At 41.0% G+C, this 24,553-nt stretch overlaps 1 protein-coding gene across 24 annotated transcripts in view; it reads right to left on the reverse strand.

Annotated features, from left to right (window-relative positions):
• Nucleotides 1–24,553, reverse strand: part of PHF21A (PHD finger protein 21A) — a 198,046-nt gene that overhangs the window by 43,588 nt on the left and 129,905 nt on the right. For 14 of the 24 annotated variants that reach the window (XM_047876937.1, XM_047876945.1, XM_047876946.1 and 11 more), the window contains 3 exons: nucleotides 10,072–10,275; nucleotides 3,386–3,637; nucleotides 2,061–2,150 (listed from right to left, as the gene is read on the reverse strand). In XM_047876937.1, the coding sequence (XP_047732893.1) occupies nucleotides 2,061–2,150; nucleotides 3,386–3,637; nucleotides 10,072–10,275 (546 nt within the window). Of the gene's footprint in view, nucleotides 1–2,060; nucleotides 2,151–3,385; nucleotides 3,638–10,071; nucleotides 10,276–10,541; nucleotides 10,627–24,553 lie in introns of those variants that run through there. The other 10 variants (XM_047876944.1, XM_047876950.1, XM_047876954.1 and 7 more) reach the window with 5 other exon arrangements.

The raw sequence follows: 24,553 nt of genomic DNA on the forward strand, positions 1-24,553 counted from the left end.
ATTTAGCTGAACTTAAGATGCCCCGGTGGTGTGGGGCGCCTCGGTGGCTCAGTCAGTTGAGTGTCGGGCTCCTGATTTCTCCTCAGGCCACGATTTTGCGGTCGGTGGGTTTGGGCCCCGCGTCGGGCTCCGCGCTGACAACGTAGAGCCTGCTTGGGATTCTCTGCCTCCCTCTCTCCGCCCCTCCCCTGCGTGTGCATGCTCTCTCTCTCAAAATAAATAAACTTTAAAGAAAAGAAAAAAAGAAGAGCCGGTGGTGGCTGCTGCAGACACACAGTAGGGAATACATTTCACACTGTAACCAGCACACACATATAGACATATGTCTGTATCTCTACAAAACAAAAACTTCACAAAACATTACATGTGTGCTAGGTACTCTACCATTTCACATTGTTTTGCTGATTTTATTTAAAAACTCTGGTTACAACACATTATACTGATTTCACACAGCCTACTAATGGGTCATGACCCACCGTCTGGAAAACATGGGCTAAGCCCTACGTTCCTTGTCTAAAAAAAAAAAGTAATACCTAACTTTCACAAGGCTATTGTGAAGATTAAAATAGATAACCCATAAAAAGTGCCCAACACAGTAGGTGGCACATAGCGGGAGTCTCTAAACATTAGCTGCTATTATTGTTGATGATGTCCTAACTATACCTCCTGCCCACAGTCTTGATCATCTTCAATCCATTCTCCACACAGTGGCAAGAGGGAATTTTCTAAAACAAAGATCTGATCATTTCAAGCATTTGTTTAACAATGCTTTCATGGATCCCCATTGCTCCTGGGTTTGTCCCAGGGCCTTTTGCCCAAACTCCTACACAGCCTAGAAGGCCACAAGATCTGGCACAATGGACCTCTCCAGCTTCACCTCTTGCCTTAGCCTGAGTCAGCCACATGGCCCACTATGCCTAGCCACACCAAATCTCCTTTGGTTCCTTAAGCTTACATGTATCTCTCCATCCTGGATTTGCATATATGCTCTACCCTCTGCCTGGGACATTTTTGTTCTTCCCCCAAAATTTGGACAGGCTAACTTTACTAGGATTTTAAGTCTTAGACTGAACGCCAACTCTTCCATGAAACTTTCTATAAAACTTAAGAATGAGTTGGGTGTCCCTCCCACATGTGGTCAGACTAAACTGTACTTCCCACAGTGGACACTGTAATTGTCTGAACACATGTCTGAAGCTCTCTGAGGACAGAGAACAGTCTATCTTGAAAACTGGCATATCCACAGTGCTTAGTGCCTTTTTTGATATGCAAGGTATTTATTAAGGATCTACCTGATAAATGACTGAAATCACCTTCTCTCACATTAGCAATGCCCATCCCTACCACACAGGCAATTCAGAAATCACTTATGGCCACTGAACACAAATTTCTTTTCTCTTCTCTCTTTGCCTGCCACATGGGGCCTCAGATGGGAACTCCTAGCCTTTCTACCTGGCAAGTCAAGTCCCCTCAAAACCCAGACTGGGGCAATCCTGACACTCTGTAATGAGAATGGTGAGTTCAGTCCGATTATCAGGAGAATATGGGCAAGCAGAGCTGCTTGAGCCCAGGTAGAAAGTTCCCTGTGTAGACCCCTAGTCTAAACCTCTATAGGCAAGGCTTTGTGTTTAAGTATGATGCTTAATGCCATCACCTATCACAGTAAAACTAAATGGTTTCTACGAGTTAGTTTGGCTATTGTTTCCTTCCCTACTCTCTTTGGCATCTAGGAAAAAAAAAAAGTAGTAATTATATTCCTTCCCCACTGGTAGGCAGGTTTGGTTAAATTTCCAGTAAGTTAACACTGTAAGGTTTATAATGGTGCTATCTTAAATTTTCCTTTTCTTCTCATCCCTCTGCTACTGCCTTTGGTCACTGCCTAGAAACCCTGATGATAAAATACGCCTCTTCATGGTACAGAAATCAGCAGGTAGAATCTTCAGCCAAGTCAGATCTGAACACAGCTGAGCTGATAAGCACACTTCAGGCTGCTTAGAAAGGGCCCATGAGGACTTTTGTCTTGGCTAACCCATCATTGGGCCTGTCACTAATTTACTCACCTGTGGAAGAAAGTTTGGACGTGGAGTGAGTCGAGGAGGGGGGATAAACTGTGGTACTTTGATGGGCTGAGGAGGTGTTGCCTGAACCTGCTAAAAAATGGGAAACATAAATAAACCAGAGGACAATAATTGTTCAATATCAAAGCTTAGGCGTTCTTCAAGTAATTTTAGCATCGCTATTATCTGGGTCAGATAATCCTTTCTAAAAGTTTTCATTGTAGAATTACCCATCTGAATTGACTCTGCCTTGAGAAAAGTGTCTTACTCTCTCACCTGCACGCTCCAGCCTACAAAATGAACCAACCGCATTTCATTTTCCTTACCTGCCTCATGTAAAACACAGCAGGCTCAGCAATCTTAGACAATTTCCTTTGACATTCAAGAACTCTTGCATGTACGTATTATAAAAATCAAGACTGGATCCAAAGTAAAATCAAACTTGCTGCCTGGCCAAATGGGCTTCTTCCTAATAGAAGAGCTTTATCTAGTGGTGAATAGCTTTGTTCCTGTAGAGAACTCTCTAACTCTCAGCATTTGGCTGAGATAGCTGGTTGCTTCTCTCAAGATTCCTGGTAAGTGCTGAAGCGTCACTTCACTGCTATCTAGTTTCACTCGTCACTGGTCATCATTCAAAAACCACCAAGAGCTCTTAGCTGGCATTTTAAGAAAGGACTTTTCCAAACCACCATTTGGTTCTATTTACCCCAAGCTTCAGAGAGGATCCGTTTTTAAATGGTTTTACCCTAGACTCTCATCAACAATTTTGGTTCAAGTACTTTTTCTTCAAGGGATCTTTTTTCTGATGGACCTGGGACACGGACATAGTTAATTTTTGGATTTCTCGAATATTTTGTAAAGCACCTCAGCTTGCTCTGGGACTTCCTGGGTGCAGCCCATTTCAACTAAACTAAATTTGAGCTAAAGGAATTCAGCAGGGATTGAGTTTTCCCCAAATCGGTAATACAGAACCAGAGAGTGTAAGCATTCGAGTATCACAGGAAGGTTTGCGAACAGGATGGAGAGAGATACATGAAACAGTGTGGCATGCTGCTATGAAGGACATTCCCCCACAAGCCAGGTCATAACTTTGACCTCAGGTAACGCACTGCATGCGTTTTGGTCCTTGGTGTCAAGGACACTTCTACAGCTGTTTGAGCATCCGGCAGGAATGCCATACTCCCTTGTCAGCCCCAAAGGCAAAACTTGGTATGGTTGAATGACGGAGACTAAAAAAATCCAGCAGGGGCATAAAATGGATATACTCTACAAATGCATATCCTGAACCCTCTCATGTGGACACACATGAGTAGCAGCTGCTGGCTTACCAGAGTGACTGTGTTTTTTGCCACAATTTGGACAGCCTCTGCCCCAGGCCCAGTGACCTTACTAGACGTCTGGAGGTTGACCGGTGTGGTCTGCACATCAGTGCTGAGCACAGCCTTCTGACTGTTGATGGCGGTCACCATAGCAATGGTAGGTCTCTGGCCCACAACAGAGGCAGGCATGGTCGCAGTTGCTGCTTTCAAGACGAGAGGTAGTGTCTTTGTGGTAATCATAGAAGCTGTAGTTACAGTCTTCTAGGAGACATGGAGAACAGATATTAGGACACTGAAGTGTGACCCCGCTAAACAATATGCTGCTAATCCCCAGAAGAAAACAATGCAACGATTCTCATGATCAAGTTTCTCACTAGAACATTTCTTATGGGTACGCACAGCACACTTCTGACTATAGGGAAGGATAATCTCTAGTTTGTGCCAGGGTTTTCAAAGTTAGCTTCCAGTTCATAGTAATAACTACAGACAGATATGGGCACAGGATTTTCAACAATGAATGGGGTGGGTTTACAGATAAAGAATATGAGTATACCTATTTAGTCTGGTTTTTTATTCTTTTCTTGCTCTCAATTAATTTAAACTCTGTAGAAGTTGCAAATCAATGAGGTACACACCATCTCTATCTTTAATTGCTACAACCTCATCAATATGAAGAAAGCCATCATATAATTCTGGTTATCTGCCTCCTGTGACACAAAAGCTGGGATGAAAGGACAGTGTCTTTTCATTCGAGTGTCACCCTAGAGAGGAGGAAGGGAAACTCGCGTGAGGATTTGCACAATTGTTGCCTCAGAGGCAGTAAATCCCAAACTCTAGATAGTAAAACCTATTGACCGACTAGTTTTGTAAACACCGGCTCTCGATATCAAAGGGATGTGAGTCACTAACTACCATTTCTTCTCCGGAGGACTGCTGCAGAAGCGATCAAAGATCCAGTGAGATATGACAAGGTGGAAACAAACACCTGCGTTTCAAAAAGGCTTATAGATCAGAGGATGAACAGAGGTGGCGGGGCTGACTGATGCTCCCCGAAGTGCCACTGTGGCTCTGTAGCCGCAGTTTCCAGACTTCTGACTAGAGTAATTAAAGAGGCCAGCTATGAAACAAGAAAACGCAAACAACCTTGCTACGTGGCACACACGCCCCTCTCGCGCCGCTACTCACTCCAGATCCAAACGTTTCAGGGACGTGAAAGTTTATCTGGTCCAATATGCTCGTGCTGATTTTGACACGACTCCACCTTTTTCTTCTTATTCTACACTTGCACTGTCCAGTTTGGTAGCTACCGGCCACACATGGCTATTTAAATTCAAATTAAAACAGAATAAAATTAAAACATCAGTTCCTCAGTCACACTGTCTACATTTCAAGTGTTCAAGAGCCACTTGTGGTTAGTGGCTACCAAAGTGGACAGTGAAGATTTCTAACACCGCGGAAAGTTCTACTGGACAGCACTGCTCCAGCCCAGTGAAAAGGACCCCGCTGGCCCCGAAAGAGATCTGGACGAATCCCCTTGTGCATTTCTGTTTCAGTGGCGGTGTCAGAACTTGTGTATTAACTTGTTTTTTTCTAGGTAATGATTTCTAAGTTCTGCCGTAAACACACACGTACGTTATCTTTCAACCTCTTTATTTTCTTTCAATGAAAACAATTAATGACCTCGCCTCATCTAACCCATCGTACAGCCTATGAGCAATCCTTATTAATGCTTGTAATTAAAATCACCCAAATCTTTGTTTCCTCTTCTCTAGTCAACAACACAGGCGCATCTCATTGTCCTTGCCACCGCCTCCTCAAAGGTGAAATGGGAGTAAGAGGGGAATGCTGATATTTATCCTGGGAAGTAGTGGGTCATCTGCTATCTATCCAGGATAAAAACCAAACCAAAGCTAAATGCTACATGTCATTAGAAATATCACGGAGGGGTGCCTGGGTGGCTCAGTTGGCTGGGTGTCAGATTTCAGCTCAGGTCATGATCTCGTGGTTCGTGAGTTCAAGCCCCGCGTCAGGCTCTGTGCCGAGAGCTCACAGCCTGGAGCCTGCTGTGGATTCCGTGTCTCCCTCTCTCTCTGCGCCTCCTCTGCTCATTCTCTGTCTCTCCCTCTCTCTCAAAAATAAGTAAACATTAAAATATTTTTTTAAAAAAGAAGTATTACGGGAGTGTAGCAGGAAGGACTGACTTTACATTGCCAGCTATTTATAATAAGTGTTTTTATTTTTTATTTTCATTTTTTTTATTAAACAAAATTTTTTTTTAACGTTTATTTATTTTTGAGACAGAGAGAGACAGAGCATAACCCGGTGTGATATCAGCCCTATCTTTCAGTTTAAGACATTAAAACACAAAGAACTTTTCAAGTGGTAAGCAAGTCACACAGATGGCATTCCATCTTGTTCCCAGCACAGGTTATGGAAGTAAAAGCTCTAATCAGCAGAACTCACTGACATGGGTTTTAAAAAAATGGTGGTGCATACTGTCGCTGCTTTGAAAGAGGTCATGTAATTTTGTTTGAGGCGTCCTTGGTTCACGTAAATTATCACCAATATTTTGAATAATCCTAAAGTGATTATGCTAAAAAACGGAGTAAAACCTCAAACTCACCTGAATTATAATACTTACCATTAACCGCAACACTTAAAAAACCCTGAAAGCTAACAAATTTGTTTGTTCGCATCTTAGGTTAGCATTTTATTCTAGTTTATATTTATTTGTAGCCAATTTCACAACATGTATTCTAGCATCTACATAATCCTCTGTATACACAGGCACAAGACCTGGTGCTATAGTCACCAATGAAAACTTTCTGAAAAATGTATTTATGGGGCGCGCCTAGGTGGCTCAGTCGGTTAAACGTCTTACTCTTGATTTCGGCTCAGGTCTTGATCTCACAGCCCCTGAGTTCGAGCCCCGCATCGGGCTCTACGCTGGCAGTGCAAGGCCTGCTTGGGATTCTCTCTCTCCCTCCACCCCTCTGTCTCTCTCTCTCTCAAAATAAATAAATAAACGTAAAAAAAATAAAAATATATTCACTAGTTATTGACACCAGGTATTAACACAGGTATTGCTTAAATCTCTACCCCTGTTCTGGTGCTTACTGTATTCTAAGTACCTGGAAATATAAACACAACTCTTGGGAGTGTTAGAGTTTAGATGACAAAGAGAATCCAGAATTTTGAAATCCAAACCTAGCGAAAACCTCTGACCTTTTTGGCAAGAAGAAGAGAAGTCACAGAGAGGAAAGGTGTCCAACAACAAATAAAATTATTTTTCTGGAAGCTGTGGTTAGTGTCTGGCTGGCTGATGCCACCCAATTGTGATCAGCTTCAAGATAAGATAGCAGTTTCCACACGGTTTCATGAAGAGGTTACTTTTGACAAAACCCAAAGTGCACCAACTAGAAGTTAATGCCGAAATACAGGCCAAGAAGCACTAGAAGCAAAATCCTTTTTATTTTATTTTATTTTTTTACCAAGTTATTATTGTTGTTTACCTGCAGAACATGAGGTACTGACTTAAAACAGACAGGCTCTAATGAACAAATGAGAAGTTAGAGGGATTATTACTATGGGCTCTAATAAACTTCCATACCTATTTTAGACTCTTTTCGTTTAATTCTGAGTGGAAGGTAACTGTTGCACACTCAGACGACTGCAAATAGAACCACCCCAACCCCCTTTTTGTCCCTAAGGGTTTATTTTCTATTTGGTTTTTTTAACTGCATGCTTCTTTCCATTTGTATTACATCGTTAAAAATGACAGGGTTGTGAGAAGTTGAATAGAAGTTGAAGGGTATACCTGCATTCAACTCTTCCTATTTTTTTTTCTATTTTCCTTCTTTTTTTTTTTTTCTATAGATTGAAAAAATGTCAAAATCTACATACAAGGATGAGCTTGAGTTAACTGAGTAAAGGGAGCTGGTCCCCCCACTCCCCATGCCTTGGTCCATGCTAGAATAAAAAACTTTCTCTTCCTAGCATGTCCTCTTTGTCTGCCTTAATTGCTACTTAATAGCCATTCCTTTCTGAACCTAGATATTTAGTATAGGGCATATGCAACCTCCCATTCATTTGTCCTCGAGTTCACGAACCTTTAATGACTCCCTATGACTGCCCCAAACCCCAAAGGTTCTGTCTGCATTAGAAGGCTTCTACAAGCTAGCCTCTTTCTCCCTTTCTCTCCCAGAGTCCATGCTGCAGCCACATCAGCCTCCTTGCTGTTCTTCGGGCACGCATTTACTGTTGTGACTCCATGCTTTTGTCCGCACTGTTCTCTACATCTGTGATGCTCTCCCCCTCTGCTCCCTCACTGAAATTGCATTCATCTGTCCACATCGTGCTCAAATGCCACCTCATTTATGAAGCATCTCTGATCCGTCTAGTTAAAATTACTCTGTCCTGTGGTCTTTTCACAGATCCTCACTGGTACTTTCATTTTATTCTTCTTTGTTAGTGGTTTACATTTTCCTCTCCTCTAAACTTTCAAAATTCTCGAAGACAGAGATTCTGTCTTATTTGTGAATCTACCTTCTACATTGCCTAGTACGGTGTTTGCATATAATAGAGACCCAGTAAACATTTACAGAATGAATGAAAATGATGGTAATAGACTAGATTCTAGGCAGGGACCAGGACCACCAGAATCTAGCACACGGAGATCATCCAACAAATATTGGCGGTTTACTGTAAAGACAGAAACCAAAAACTTGAGGGTCTTTTGGCTTTTAACGTTAAAGGTCTGCATTTAACAAAACAATAATATAAAACAAGCTTAGCTAAATCTATTAAATATATCAGGTGGGCTACCAGGTGGAGAGATGCCATACAACAGTTCTGAGGATAGCCCCTGGCCCCCTTACCGTCACTCACCATCCCAAAGCAGCACAGAACTGAGATTACTAGGGAAGGGAACAGCTATCGGAAGTATTCCATAAGTATTTCCTCTGATTTGTAGGACAGGGAATGTTACTTGAACAGAAAGTTCCCGGCTTAAGAGAGAAAACTCCCACATACTAGGAAACAATGAATTCTACCACACTCCTTCCATGTAAACACTTTCTGATCAAACTGTATTTTTCCAAGAGAACAAACTAATCAACTCCAACAAAAGTAATCTGATAAGCAGTCCTTCGGAAGAAATACAAATCCTGGCCAGGGGGTTTTAAAAGCGGGTCTGAATGCCTCATTTTCAAATAGCCTTGAAGTGGAGATGATGGTAAAATTTATACTCTAGCTATCTGATTTACAAAGGAATTACTCTTTTTCTTACTTTGGCATTTTCTATAACATTGGCATTTCTTTTTTTGGTATTATAGGTCAGTACAGAAGAGCAATGGATGGACAGACATTTTCCACCGGAACATCTGGGTTCAAATCTTGGCTCTACCACATACACCACCTCTATGACTTTCGGTAATTACTTAATCTCTCTATGCCTTGGTTTTCTTTTCTAAAAAATATCATCATCATCATCATCATCATAATAATAATAATAATAGCCTTTTTAGGGTTCAGGTAAGGACTGTGTATGTTATTTACGTAAAGCACTCAGGAGAGTGGCAGTAAATAGCAACCTCCACTAAATGTTACTTCTCTTTAATAATCTTTAGTATGTTTAGAAGTAATGTACTCTTCACTTGCAAAATGTTACAGATGAACCAGGCCAATGTCCGTACACAGTGAATAACCGGGTAAACTATAATCTTTTTCTCCACATATAAAGATATAGTGAAGACTTGATACTGGTGGGTGAGAGGTACTCATGCTTAGGCTTCAGAACATCCCAATGTCCTCGAAATCACGTGCAAAAATGAGTGTATTAGGTGTGAATGTGTATCATTCTGGAGAGAGGACCCACAGCTTTCAACGAAGTCTTAAAGGGGTCATGACCCCTACGAAGCAGGAGCCACTGCTCGACCATCCCACTTTAAAAGGTATGCCCACATTACACGTAGGTGTGTGGAGATCAAGCCTGAGTAGTGTTCTTAACCGGAACATCGTTCGCAAATAGGTCCCTTTTGTGTATCTTGATTGCCTTTCTATCCTTACAGGCTAGTTTAAATGGCCTTTTCAGTACAAACATCTGCAGGGCTGAACCAAGTTAGAATGTGAGTAAGCCTCCAGTTCTTAGTTCTAGTTTAGACCTATAGCATCCATTTCCTTCAGATTCATATGCTCATTTTGTTTCTCTGAATAATGGCAATGTATCACCCTTCTTCTGAATGTCTTTCTACCTGATTCCAAAGGCGCCGCTCCTGGAATTCCCACATCTCACTGCTAAGAATTCCAGAAAAACCATTCCAGAAGAGGCAGAGTCACACGGACTTTTAGAACAAGTGCAAAAAAAAAAAAAAAAATACTTCCAGAAATTCAAAGTAAGACCGTAGTTCTGTTTTAATTCAGAAAAGTGGTTTTCCTTTGCCACTGACTACGCTCCCCCTCTTCTTTAGGCAGGTGGGCAATCAGGTGACTCCTGCGCCTTAGTAACACCATTCCCTTTCGCCAATGAACTTCAAGTGATTTTGGCCCCGGTTCATAGTATAAAAAAAAGTAACCAAAGCAACTTCTGTCTAGTCCTAGTGGGGCTCAGAGTTGTCTTACACAGACCCCAGCTCTACATGACCAAGAGGAAATGAGCCCGCCACAGGAAGCCCGCGGTACCCCACCCACACTTTTACCTGTGAAGCGGTCAGGTTGGGAGAGGGTGCAGCTGACTGGGCGTGGTGGTGGTGGTACTGCTGTTGTTGCTGTAGCTGCTGCAGTGGTTGCTGCTGTGCTGTTTGTAGTTTGTTTTCCGATTGTGGCAATGGCTGTATTTGGAACTTGTCTGGTTGTTCTTGCTTTACTATCAGGTTCTTCCGTAGCTGTTCAACTACTCTTTTCTACCCAACGAAGACAAAAAGAAACAATATCTATCAGGATACTGTCCTATCAGCCCTAAAAACGTGCAGCAACTATACGCCTCTGACGTCTTTCTGTAACCAGCTTAATCTAGAACTTGTTACATCTAAAATTCACAGAGTCGACATACGAGGAACTGATGGCATGAGAAAACAGTTTACGTATGGAGGGAAACTGAGCCACGCGGATGAGAAGGAAAGATAATGGAGATCACAGAGCAGAGCTCAGATTCCTTGGCTGTTATTACCTTGGCATGCTAGTCTGGAAAGGCAATACAGCACAGCACTGAAGACATGACTCTGGAGATACAAATTTGCTTTTGCAAGTTTTGCTACTTACCAGTTCTATGTTCGTCAAGTTACTTAACCTATCTGTGTCTCAATTTCCTGTTCCGTAAAATGTGGTGATAAACAATATCCGTAGGGTTCTTATGAGTACCAAACAAGCTGCTGGGTGTAAAGTACTCACAACTGTGACTGGTACATTGTTGGTCATTTTACTTTTTATATCTGATAAAACAGACACCGGCCATACTCATTTCCGTTATTCAAACAGACAGCATGTTTCTATCTCAGTTTCAAACATTAAGCAGACTTTTAAACAGAAGAAACTTGATCCTGGAAATATGCAACACGAACAACAGTCATTCTAAATTACTTAAATGTGTAATGCGTGAGCAGGACCTCTTTGCTGGGATAGGATCTGTGAAAACACACGTTTGTTTAGGCAGAGGAGCAATTTACTTACATGGGATGAAAAACTTAAACCTAAGGTTTTTTTTGAATTTTCTAGACCCTGTTCCAACCCCAGAAAAATGCGTATTTGGATACTTTCATTACTCTAATATATTTCAACAGAACGTAGGCTCCATGAAGCAAGGGCATTTTGTTCACAACTATACTCTGGGCTAGGATTATGCGGCTAAGTAAATGTCTCTTCACAGGATGTATAAAGTGACGGGACCAGAGACCAGCAAATGACTCCGAGAACATGTAATATAAAACCAAAACCAAAACCAAAACACAACCGTTTGGGGCCAGACTTGGACTGCTTCTCTTGCCCTAATGGCTGGAAGGAGGTATAAACAGCACTCCTCACACGGTCAAGTGAGCTCACCAGCTGAGATTTGCTATTTCTGATCAAAGAGACTGCCATTTTCTAATACAGATTATGAAAGGAGAAAAATAAGCAAGTGAAGATCTTTAAATAAAGGATTAAGTAAAACCATATGGCCAGGTTGATGTTCAAATTCCTGCTTATGATTCTAACCAATTTCATTGCACATATTCTCCCAAGAATTCAAACTTGTAAGGTTATTTGCTTAACATATTTGAATATTAGAATATTTACAAAATGGATTTTTAAAAACTTTAGGTCAGTACAAAATACATCCTTTTTTTTTTTTAATGTTTATTTATTATTGAGAGAAAGAGCACACGCGTGCGTGCTTGGGCGCACGCACAAACGGGGGAGAGGCAGAAAGAGAGGCAGACAGAGGATCCTAAGCAGGCTCTGTGTTGTGCTGTCAGCAGAGAGCCTGACGTGGGGCTTCAAGCTCATGAGCTGGGAGATCATGACCCAAGCTGAACTTGGGCACTCGACCGACGGAGACACCCAGGAGCCCCAGTACAAAATACATCCTTGAGAGACTTTTTTTTTTATACTTTTATCACACTTTTTAGACAATGAAAATATCATATAAAGGCCACTTTTGGTGGGGAAAGTCTAAACTTTATACTCTGCTATCACTGCCTCTTTGAGTAGTTAAATATTACAAAGGGAAAAAAAAAAAGGATGCAGAGTCCAAAGTCTTTGCAGAAGCCGTCTGCAGAATAATAGAAATGCAAATTAATAAAAATATCAACTTCTTATAAAAAATTAACCTTCAAGTCTTCAAAATCCTATTTCTCCAGTATAAAAGACAGAGTAATTGAACAGATACAGCTTAGAAGGAAAAGTGGTAGGGATGGTGCTACAGACAATTTTGAGTATCACGTGTAGATCTGCGGTGACTGTCAGAACAGTAAGACACGTAACAATTAAATAATTATTTACAGTTGCTTTCAGTTCCCCTCCCTAACATATAACCAGCATTAAAGAAACACAGTAACAAATAAGCTGAATTGGTAGCAGAACCTCTACAAAACAAAGAAAGGAAAAGGAAAAGGAAAAGGAAAAGGAAAAGGAAAAGGAAAAGGAAAGGAAAGAAAAGAAAAGAAAAGAAAAGAAAGAAAGAAAGAAAAGAAAAAGAAAAAGAAAAAATAGCTTAATTCAGGGGAAGGAGAGAAACCATGAGGAAGTAATATAATACAAATGTGACACCTGCCAAAAAATAAACTTTGAACAAAAACAGCACAGGAAACGAAGTAATTACTATACCAGGCACAAAAGGAAAGGGTATTTTTTCCTCTACGGCCACCCTTGGGAAACACAGTGCACCCTCCTACTTACTGCCTAACTGGGGTAAACCAGAAGCAAGAGACAAAGCCCGGAACCCACTCCCAGTGTTGTGTACAACAGAAGGGAACAGTAGGGGAAAGAACGAGAAAGGGATGCAGGCTAGAGTACTAGGCAGCCATATGGCTAGAACAAGGTGACGACCAATCAGAACCAGAATCACGAAAGTGGGAGTCAGTGAGTCACAGTACATTCACAACTGTTCCTCCCCCAGGGCTTGAAACAAAGCCTGTAGAACCAGTGGGGAGGCATAGGGATCAAAATACTTGCGAACTTAGATTAGTCTTTGAGAGAAGGAAAAAAACAAAAAAACAAAAAAACAAAAAACCAGGAAGAGAAGAAAGCTGTGCAGATTGGACACAGGTCAGGTCGTACGAACTGGGCAAAATTTTCTTTGAAAGAAGATTCTGGTATATTTCAGAGTGTCACACAGAAAATGCATTGCTCCTGCACTCCTTGCTATGTTCACATTAGAGGAATACCAAGTGTGGAGTTGTGTATGCCTATGAAATTTTGTAAAAAAATCAAGGTCTGAGGGAAGCACTGATGCCTTCTGTCATTTAAACATCTATCACCGCATTTTGAAAACCAACAATCTAAAGTTAGGTGAGCTCTAGCAGTGGAGGCAGTCAGGTGTGCAGAAGCCCTGTATACTCTTTTAAGGACTAGCTAATAAAGGGAGAGTTGTCGTGCACTTTAGCTGGCTTCTCTAAGTTCCACAGTCCAGTCTTGTTCTAGAGCTTAGTCCTGCAGTGCTGGCAAACACACCAGTCACTTTAACTCCAGCAGGACCCTGACCTGGAGGAGTACTAGTTCTGGGTGGCAGTGACAGCATACTGCTACCAAATTTCGTAAATTTTAGCTACATGCTGTACCAAACAAAGTTCTTAAGCATCCTCTCATCTCTACAGGAAAGGAGCCTATACTTTTATTATTATGTGTTTTAAACAAAGAAATCATGACTTCTGATTCGGCAAGGACTTCTGCTGGTCATTAGTGAAGGTTATACAAAATAAACAATTTGGTACTTTGAATGCTATTCACATATAAAGGAGACCTTGAAATGTAGCTAATTATCTTGGAACATTAACCTGAAGCTTTGAAAAAAGGCTAAGTGTCACAAACTGGCCATTTGTCACTGACTAATAAGTTAATGAAAGTTAAAAAGAAAAGGGAGCAGGGAGAGAAGGCAATGAGGAAGGAAAAACTGCAAAGAATGAAGGCAGAAGGGAGGGAGAAAAGTCAGTAACTTATCATCTTCTTTCCTTAATATATTTTCTGTAACAATAGGCCCGTGGGCCCGGTGTCCAGAATGGCTAGGACCGCCCCCTCCAATCAATTCATCTGTCAAGAACTGCTCCATAAACCCAGCATGTAATTCCAAGCCTCAGATTCCCTTGACATTCTCATCACTAGGTTTTATCAAGGCTTGTTCAGGCAGAAGAGTTCACAGAGCCTGTAACACTTCAAGTCACAGTTTCTGAGACAGGTAGTCACGGTGATCAATATTGTGACATTCAGCGATACTATCAACGTGTTCCCACAACAGCAAGACGGATCCCAAAGAAAAATGCAGAAGTCTGTAGGTCCAACTCAACAGAAACTCGGGTTCGTGTTTCAGCTACGTAAGTCAATCATTCCAAGTCCCATGGCACCAGTCAATACAGAAGGGAGATGGAGAGATGGCAGGACAGCCCCCACGCCTCCAATCAAGCCACCACTTTATTTCCATCAAATTGTCACACAGATTTTAGAAAGCTTCTCTCAGAAGGAACTCCAGGTGCAGGGCCCTGCCCTCCATAATTGCATGTCAGTGATCAGTCACTCAACTTGTCTGTGTTCCATTCTGCATTATCTGTTTTATATCAATTATGAGAGGGCCACACCCACTCAAACATCTTACATGGTACTGCCTTAAAAATGCATCCATTGTCCCCTCCATGAATCAGTCATACAATATGAAAACAGAACCTCCACCCTTCATGCCAGAGACAGAAACTTTTCACAAATACAGAAAGTCAAGAACAAATCTTACCTATCTTCCTACCTAAAATGCAGTGAAAAAATTTTGCTCAGGGAACAAGGGCTACTAAATTTTTGTGAACAGAAAAACTAACACGGAGAAACTTACATCTGTTGAAGTCAGAATTTACTCGGACACACACACACACACACACACACACACACACACGTTTTCTACTGTCTGAAATTCAACCACTGCATTTATTAGTAACGCCAATATACATCAACACTGAAGTCACAGGAAGCAGATTATGTTCTGAAGAACAGTGTATGCGTTACTGACATAAAATTAATGACAAAATCAAATCCAGGGTAAAAAGTGTGTTTAATAAAAGAAAGTAGGAAAAAAAACCACCCAGAACTCTGAGTGAAGGGTCTACCTACCATTTTATGAACAAGAACACAAGGGAAGGACAATAAACTCCCTTTTCTAATGCACTAAGTGCAATTCAAGGAAAGAATATGCACTGAAGTTATTAGAGGGAATATTCAGGGGAGACATGTAGGACAGGATTTTGACAGAGGAGGAGGAGGAATATTGGCAGCAGCAGATATAAAAATATACTCAACTAAAAATAACTGCATTTTATTTGTTTTGTAAGGCACTAGAAAGTTTTCCCCAAACTCTCCGATACTCAGTTTCGGGGTTAAAATTAAACAGTTTCTAACCTATTAAAACACCTTTTAAAAAGGGATATACCCTTTAAGCATACCACCTGTTTGACAGAAGCAGTAGCTACAACCATCTCATCTTATACACCGAACTGTTTATGCTGTCTACTAAAGAGGGTCTGCTTGGTCTTAGAGAGTTGCGAACACTGATACTCATTTTATAGTTCTGCAAAGTGTCACGGAACTAGGAGAGTACAATATACATGAATTAAGAAACAGCAGCTGTTGGAATTACCAGTTTTTTCAATAAAGTTCAAAATTCTCTACATGGATGCTTAACAGATGGTGGAGAGTACACATGTCTTGGTACTGATTAGACTTTGGCTTACTTTTTTAATTAAAAAAAAATTCTTTGGGGTTTACTTTTCCTTCAAAACACACACACAGACATTTACATCAGTAGGTTTTTACGTCCTATCTCCAGAGGAGATTAGACCTTTTATTCATATCAATGGGATTTATATTCCATCTCCATAGGGGATTAGACCCTTTATTTGAGAGCCTGATTGAAATGCGGTTTACATTTTTCTTACTTGGTCCATTCATGCTCTAACAGATAAACTCCACCCCTTCTTATGCGTGACTATAAAAGACTAAGACTGCTGTAGTCAAACTTTGCCTAAATCGAGGGACCCTTCTAAGAACCTGGGAACTGCCTTTATTTGCACCAAATTAAGAAAAAATGTAGCCACTGTACTCAAGAGAGATGTGGCCCCCGGAGCACTACGGTTCTCCAGTATGTAACACACCCAGATGTGAGGGCAAAATAGTATAAACACAGAGACAGACTAAAAAGAGCCCTGCATGCTGGGAATGGTGGCGGTAAGATAGTTCTCTACAATAAAAGATGAAGGAAGCCAAAATCAGAACCCATTTGGTTTACATTTAAGTTCTCCACGTTTCTTGAAGCATTAAGCTATACTGTCCTGCCTACTTCGGAAAAATACTGAGGATCAACCGAATTAATGGAAGGGAATGCTTTAGAAAACTATTGAGGGCAATGTGAAAATAAGGGATGTGTAACCAGTGAATAACAGAGTTTGTCTAGTATGAATTTTTAACTCAGAGCAACAGCTAACTAAATGTGACTTTCTCTTCCAATGTCAATTGTATTTCAATCACTTGATTTTTAACATCTAATCAAATATTTTTGTTAGTTTTTTAATGACAATCACCCAAAAAAGTACAGGATTAAGAAACAGAATGCTACTTGTCGCCTTTTTATCTCAAAAATCAAACACATTAGGGAATATTTCCCTGTATATTCCCCTGTACAGAAATCTAGGTACCAGCCCAGGTTTCTTATACCTCTACAGCAGTTCAGGGCCATATTCTGAATGCATAAAATAGATGTCCAATTTAAATGCAACCTGACCCAGCAAACACTCTAGATGCAGTAATGAGAATAGCAGAAAAACAAAACACATGAGAACCATTTATAATCTGCACAATTTCGCTGCTTTGCCAATGTAAGAAAGAGCCTGAATCTATGTGTTTGTACCACAATGAGATATGACATGGAGGCTATTAATTTGCAAATTAGGCTCCAGTTTATCAAAATGCATGCCCCTCTGTACCTATGTGTTACAGATCTCCACACACCAGCAGACTGTCATTCATCATTCCCTGGCTCTCTCCCCCAACTTAGAAGGCAGCATTGCCTTGTTAGTGTCAGAGTTGTTCCACACACCGTAGAAATTCTCTTTGGTCTGTCCTGAGGCTGCTCTGGTTGGTTTTCCTCACAGGAGAATTATGATTGGAGGCTGCTGTGTAGTAGCTGTCCCTCACAAGTTGGATATGAAAATACAATTTAAATACAGTAATGATCCTTACGTGGGTGGAGGGAAAAGGAGGAACAAAACCCCAAACCTCTACCATTTTATGGGACACTGCTCAGTTAAAAGATGGCTTTGCCTCTGTGCAAGCCCTGGGTACAACGAGAGAGGAATTCCTCTTTCCACAAAAACACAAGATAGTATAAGATGCCGGAAGAGGTAAATATAACAGATAACCAAATTCTACGCAGAATGCATGTACCAGGACACAAATCAATCACGGGTAAAGGCGGGGATCTTTTAACAATCCTTAATTCTGCAGGTTTTTTTTTTTTTCTTAAAAGAGAGAAAAAGACAACAGTATTATAACAATACACTATGTCAGGATACATCAAGTAGAAAATATTTTCTGAGGATATGTAATATTTTCCTTACATGCGATAAAAGGAAGTCCTACCAATCACTAAACACTGACATTTTGAATTGGGAAATCTCTTAACAAAAGTATATCCTGAACAACACTCTGGATGTTTAAAAACAACTGTTATCATCTGCCATGACAGCATTAAACACACGGGTTAAAAGAAAATTCCAAAGCTACTTACTGTCTCTTAATTTCACAAAGTAATCGCTATTTCAGTAGTTTAACTTATCACAAAGTATTTGTTACAATCACGTGAAGAGAAAAACGAAGAGCGTTACGAATTTGCTTTCTGACAAGACCCCACGCGAAACAACGCAGAGGAAGCAACGCCACGACCTACGGAGGCCGCCAAGATGAGAGACGGTAACTCCAAGGGACTGGATCTTCCAAGACTCGTGACAAAGGGGGAGTTGCCCTACTCTGGGTTTAGTCTGACTTTTCTGCATCAGGGACGGAAGAAACTTGAACTCCTCTTTCGGAATTTCCAAGCAGGTTTGCCTTTTTTTTGTTTTAACTTGTCAGTACTAGAAATTTTGTTAAAGAGAGCTAGAGATTCAGCAACACGGGAGAAAAGCATGAATAATCTCTGAATGAATAAAAAGCATTTGGTTAAAGAACTTAAGTATTTTATTAAATCCTAAGTGTGAAGAAAAACAGTTTTCACAGGCTATGAAAACCACTAAATCCAACTCTATACGAATATTTAGTTTTTACACACACACACACACACACACACACACACTCTCTCTCTCTCTCCAAGGTTTAGAAAAGATGGAATGGCTGCAGTAAAAATGATTTGTTGCTCTTATCTTCTTTCAGCATGCTTCTTAGTACGAAAGGTGGAGCTCACCCTTCTTACCTCTACTGTTCTCCAGTTTCCACATCCAACAAAGTTACTGAGGTGCAGGGTCAGAAGACAGGAGAACATGTACTGAACATAGGATCAGTCCCTTGATTTTTAGAAAAACACACTTTAGTTTTTAGAGCAGTTTTAAATTCATAGTGAAATTGAGTAGAAAGTACAGAAAATTCCCATATACCCTCTATACCCACTCCCCCTCGCTATCAATATCCCCATCAGAACGGTACATTTGTTAAAACTGATAAACCTAAACTGACGCATCACTATCACCCCAAATCCATAGTTGATGCTAGGATTCACTCTTTAAATTTTTTTTAACGTTTATTTATTTTTGAGACAGAGAGAGAGCATGAATGGGGGAGGGTCAGAGAGAGAGGAAGACACAGAATCTGAAACAGGCTCCAGGCTCTGAGCTGTCAGCACAGAGCCCGACGCCGGGCTCGAACTCACGGACCGCGAGATCATGACCTGAGCCAAAGTCGGACGCTTAACCGACTGAGCCACCCAGGCACCCTGGATTCACTCTTAATGTACATTCATTCTATGGGTTTTGACCAATGTATAATGACATTTATCCACCATTATAGCAACCTATGGAATAGCTTCACTGCCTTAAAAAAACTCTCTGAGCTTGGTCTATTCATCCCTCCCTCCTGCTAACCCCTGGCAACCACTGATCATTTTACTGTCCCCATAATTTTGCCTTTTCCAGAATGCCATGTAGTTGAAATCATGTAGCAGGCAGCCTTTTCAGATTGGCTTCTTTCACTTACTAATATGCATCTAAATTTCCTCCATGTCTTTTTGTGGCTTGATAGCTCATTCTTTTATGCACTGAATAATATTCCATTGTCTGGATGTACCAGAGCAGTTTCTTGACTTTTAGATACAGTCTAATGTGGCACTGGCGAGTTCTATCACGGTTACAATAAAAACAACAATCTTATCAGATAGATATTGCCTGCCAGGTAGGACACACTAAGGTTCCGAGCATCTATGTGACTTGTCCTAAGTCTCAAGCCAGGGCTAGAGTCAGACTTAATAAACACTTCTTGTTCCTCATATCTAGTTCCACACCCAACCCGCATGCCCCCTAATTATTTTACTTGTTTGTAAGGACTTGGAACCCTCACATCTATATACTACCTGGTATAGCAAGCCACAAAAGCACCTCGTAAATATTTTGTACACACACACACACACACACACACACACACACACACACACTTACCTATTCTTAGGCTCAGCTTTTCCACTCAGTCTCCAACATCCTCTTCTGCTTAAAATTCTACGAATCTCTGAATGGCAAGAATACAATCTCTTGATCTATACTTTCTATAAGTGCCATACACAGAAAACTAATGCTCATAATGATGATCTTGACACACTACAAAGAAACTAAATCATTAAAAAATGTTCCAATCTGGGATCGAAAACTCACAGGCAGGTAAATGTATATGAACGAAGCAGGCCAGCTATGAGATAATAAGGAGTGATAGGGACTAAGGTCAACTTGAGAGGGAGAGCCCTGTAAAGGCACTAATGTAAGAACTGCTTTTAATGCTGTTCAGGCAAACAAAGTATCTCTGCCGGTTAGATTAAGCCCAGGGGCTACCAGTTTTCAATCCCTTTACAGTAATTACATTCACTGAAACTGTAGTTACTAGGAGAGAAATCAGCCATTACTCAGAAAAATGTTCAACAATAGGAGGGGAGTCAAAAAGGATTTCAGATAACCAGAAAATTAAAATGGCTTTCTGGTTAATTAAAATCTTACCCCTTAAAAGGGCTGGGGTGTGATGTTTGTGGGAAGAGGTGCAGACATACGAAGCAAGTAATCAATGGGCACTGAGAAGAATATGGTTAAGAGAAAATATCTGAAGACAGAAGAGAGACAAACGATGTTGCAAAATATAAAAGAATGAAAAATTTAGTAACGATGTGTTCCATAAATGTGCTAACTTTATCACAACAGCTTAAAGGACCTTACAGATAATTTAAGCCTCTCCCCATCATGTGACACTGGCCTAAGAATGCACTGGAATCAGTTTCTCTACCACCCAATTGGGGCTGTCTCCAGGGCTGAAGAAAGCAGCTGCTTAAAACAGCCACATTGCAGAGGTCAGAAAAATGAAAACTACCTTGTTGAAGCTGTCCAGGGAATTATCGTAAGCAAAACATCATCACTTGGATTTGGTATCTGGAATCCAACCAGAACACTAGAAACGTCTCCTACATTGACTGGTTCTTGTTTTTGAGTACTGAGACTTTTCAAAATCATTTAATTTATGTGATTAAGAAAAGAGGAATTCATGTTGTCAACATACGGATTATTTAATAAGCTTTCAAGAATTTAACTTTCTGAGTGAACCCTAGATGAAAAATGATGGTACCGCTTTCCACAATTTTCCTAATGGTGTGATATTTTTAGCTTAAGTAATCATTCATACATGTACATAACACTTTACACTTGTAAATCTTCTTACCCTCTTATCAAATAAGATTTTCACAACTGTGTAGGGTAGGGTGGATTTGAGCAAGCGTCATGGACTCAGACAGAGAAACTAAGGCATATGGTGAGCAATGGCTCACCAGAAGTTACACAGTTACCTAATAGTAAAACAGGCACTAGAATATGGAATCCTTATCCTCTGGAAACTAGTCTGAATGAAGCTCTGTTCACTGAACAAAGAGCTGGAGCTCATTTGTCTGAGCCAACACTTCTGGGGCTGACAGGAGGTTGGGTGATATCCAAGTGGACTGAATGTAGAATATACTGGTGTGGGGAGATGAGCCAAGGGGGAGAGATGTCCTTTGCTGGACATCAGTCTCTAGATACAGGAAACTGCCAGGAAACAATGACAGGCTGTTGAAAGCCAAGGAAGTAAGCTGTGCAACAAACTGAGGCGCCAAGCAGGAGAGAAGCCGTAGGATGCAGTCAAGGTTGGAAATGTGACCGCCAGAGGTGAGGCACGGACAGCTCAAGAGATCGGTCTGGAGCAAATTACACGGACTGTGCCCACTCTGAGGCACTTTTCCTATAAACTGCCCGCGGCACTTGGAAAGGCTGGGAATGTTCTTAAACGAGCTGGGCAGTGCCGGATAACTTGCTCCAAAATGCCAGAGACTGTATTGCTATCATCAAAGATATTCTCTCTGGCAGTGGAGCATACACTGGATACACGCTGAAGCCAAACCAACAAGAATAATACGCTTCCTCACCTATGGAGTATGATGGACAATTTTAAGATTCTATTGCTAACCTTCTTTCCACCTCAAGCCAAAGCTTCACTTCTGGACCAATGGCTTCAATTTAATAAATGAAATGGACACTGGCAACATTTAAACTGGTTAAATGTTGGGTTCCAGTGGGTTTTTAAAGGAGTATATCACAGCAAACTTTACCCCTCAGCCACTAATACAAAGCTGGATTTAAAATTTTTATTCACTAGCAGATTTATCATACTGCCATAAAAACCATACAGCTATTCTGCTTTTAAAACAGAGCACAGATGATCAAAACCCAGATGCAAAGGGACTGGGGAAACAGCATTATAAACCACACAGAGAGGTTTTAAAATCAGCCTTCCCGCTTTCAGGGCTGCTACGAGGAATCCCGGATGCTCCTCCCCCACCCATCATGTAAGACCAGGGCTCAGTCAATAAGACTGCTGTGCAAGTGACACAGCCATCACTTCTGCTTAGTCTCCACAGGCCTAATGGACGTGATGCTGCATTTGCTTCTTTCAGTAGGCAGCACAGCCTCGCCAAGAGTGGTTGTGCTTCGGACTTGGTAAGAACAAGGTGTCAGGGGTTTTGTGTTGTTGCATCGTTCCGCAACACCTTATTTCAACTCTGTGCTGAGCTGGCAAAAGCACTAAATCAACCCAGCTCTGCAATCCGCTCCGCTTACCCTTCAGCTGTTCCAGTAGCAGGACGACTTTGCAACGTTCACTGGCAATGTGACACACGAGTAACACAGATCTGTCTAGTCATCACGCCCTTTGAATGTCTTCTTGGTCCTTCTCTGTCCTTGTGTCTCCCAGCTGCAATTTTCCTTACTAAATATTTCCTGTGAAATATTTTCAACGGAAGGACATAAGGATCTAACTCCACCTCGAGCCTGTAGAAATGTGTGTAATCTCTCTGCCACACATAGATCCTGGGAGAAAGCCCTGTCAGGTGGTACTTGAACTTCCTATAGCCTACTCTGTTTGGGAGCTGAGAGTGAGGAGAGATGACTGCTCCCATCTCCTTTAAAAGAACCCAGTTGTTTTAAGGGTGGCTATGAGGGCAGGTAAGATGGGCCTTCTTGGAGAAAGCAAGGGTATTTGTTGTCTGATGGATACAGTGGAATGGACCTACTCGTGTACAGGCTGTCAGCCTTGCCACTAATCAGAGGGGAGAAGGCATATTTAGGAAAGGAAAATGGAACAAACTGACTGGAAAAGAAGAAGTGACACGAAAGTACAATGTTTAACATGCAGCTTTTCTTGGTGGCTGAAGGTGTTCCTTTCCTAAGTGAGACACCCTGTAACAGGAAGGAATCATTCCCACACAGGGGTGCATGCCTATACTTCACAGGGTGTTTGTTTGTGTGACAGTTATACTGTCATAATTTTAGATAGTTAAACCTCTGCTCCCGGGTTTACAAAAGATCAGAGCACTTGTCACTCTTGGTGCAGGTAGAGTGAGATAGAGTGGTTGAGCAGTTCATTTTTCTTTATAATTACACTCCATTAACCTTCCACATGAGAGCTCCCCTGTGCTTTCATACCAGCAGCACCAACTGGCTGCATTTGATAAGGCTCTACAGAGTCTGCAAGACCAGCACACGCAACAAAAGAAACACTTTAATGCTGCAGACTTAAGCAGAAGCTCAAGGCAGCTCCACGGCTCCTTTACTTATCGGCACACATACTCAGCTCAATTATACATGTGTGGACAAAAACAAGCTGAACATGTAAAGCCCGAAACCGGCAAACAGATAATGGGAACTGATTTAAACCAAAAGTGATGTGAAAATCCTCTGGTAATCTTTACAAGATTACAACTCCAAGTTTATTATTGTTGTTTTTCTAACCTCTGATAACGTGGGATCCTGTAAGAAATGTACTCGGTGTAATAAAGCTTACAGGGTGACACAATTAACAGGGTGATCTATATTACAATTAGATCACACTGGTGTCTACAAAGCTGCACGTTGTGAAGGTAATATACGTGCGAAGGTATTTCTCCTTACATATTCCCCACTAATTCATTTAAAAAAAAAACTGGTTAAGAACTACCACTAAGTCTCTCTCTATCCTTCTTGACAGTGGCCACATAAATGATTTCCCTTTTTGAGAGAGAGAAAGAAAGAGACCTATTCCATTAATAATTCATTCTCCTGTAGTTTTTAATGCAGCACCCGGAACGCTACTTTCCATATGCAAAAAGGTAGATTAGTGCCTGAGCAAAGGCTACGTGTTACATGCTTGAGCAGATAAACCGAAAGCCAATTGGAGAAGTAGGTGCTGGCACAATTAATCTTGAATAGGATCCCAAATATTTGGGAAACAAAAGGTAGCTATATTTATACCTCTGCCTTAACTAATGGCATCCACAGTCCTCACACATCTCAGAATAAGGTTTCCATCATGATAGTTTGTGTTTCTGGGTACATCCCTAGCCACAGTGACCTAAGGAAGGTCAATGATGCTATTCACATCCCAACGATGCTACGCACTACTACCTCACTTTCTGTGGCAAGTGTATACAACTGAAGATTGGTTTATGGTAAGTGTAACCTGATAACGAGAGAATTAAAGCATAGGAACTCAAGTGGTACAGTATTTCCTTCATCAAATCTTATACTGAAAACACTGTTCTAGAGCTATAAAACTACAGCAGAATCTTGTTTTTGAAAATTAATGAGATGCTTAGTACTTCTGAAAATGTCTGGCAGAGAAATGATTGTTTATATTTACATTTTGAAGATGGATGATTAGATCTGGGAATTCTATACCTCTTCCTTTTTTCTATGCTTTATGTTTGAAACTAAACGT

This window comes from Prionailurus viverrinus, chromosome D1, assembly GCF_022837055.1.
Source record: "Prionailurus viverrinus isolate Anna chromosome D1, UM_Priviv_1.0, whole genome shotgun sequence".
Classification (NCBI taxonomy): Eukaryota; Metazoa; Chordata; class Mammalia; order Carnivora; family Felidae; genus Prionailurus; species Prionailurus viverrinus.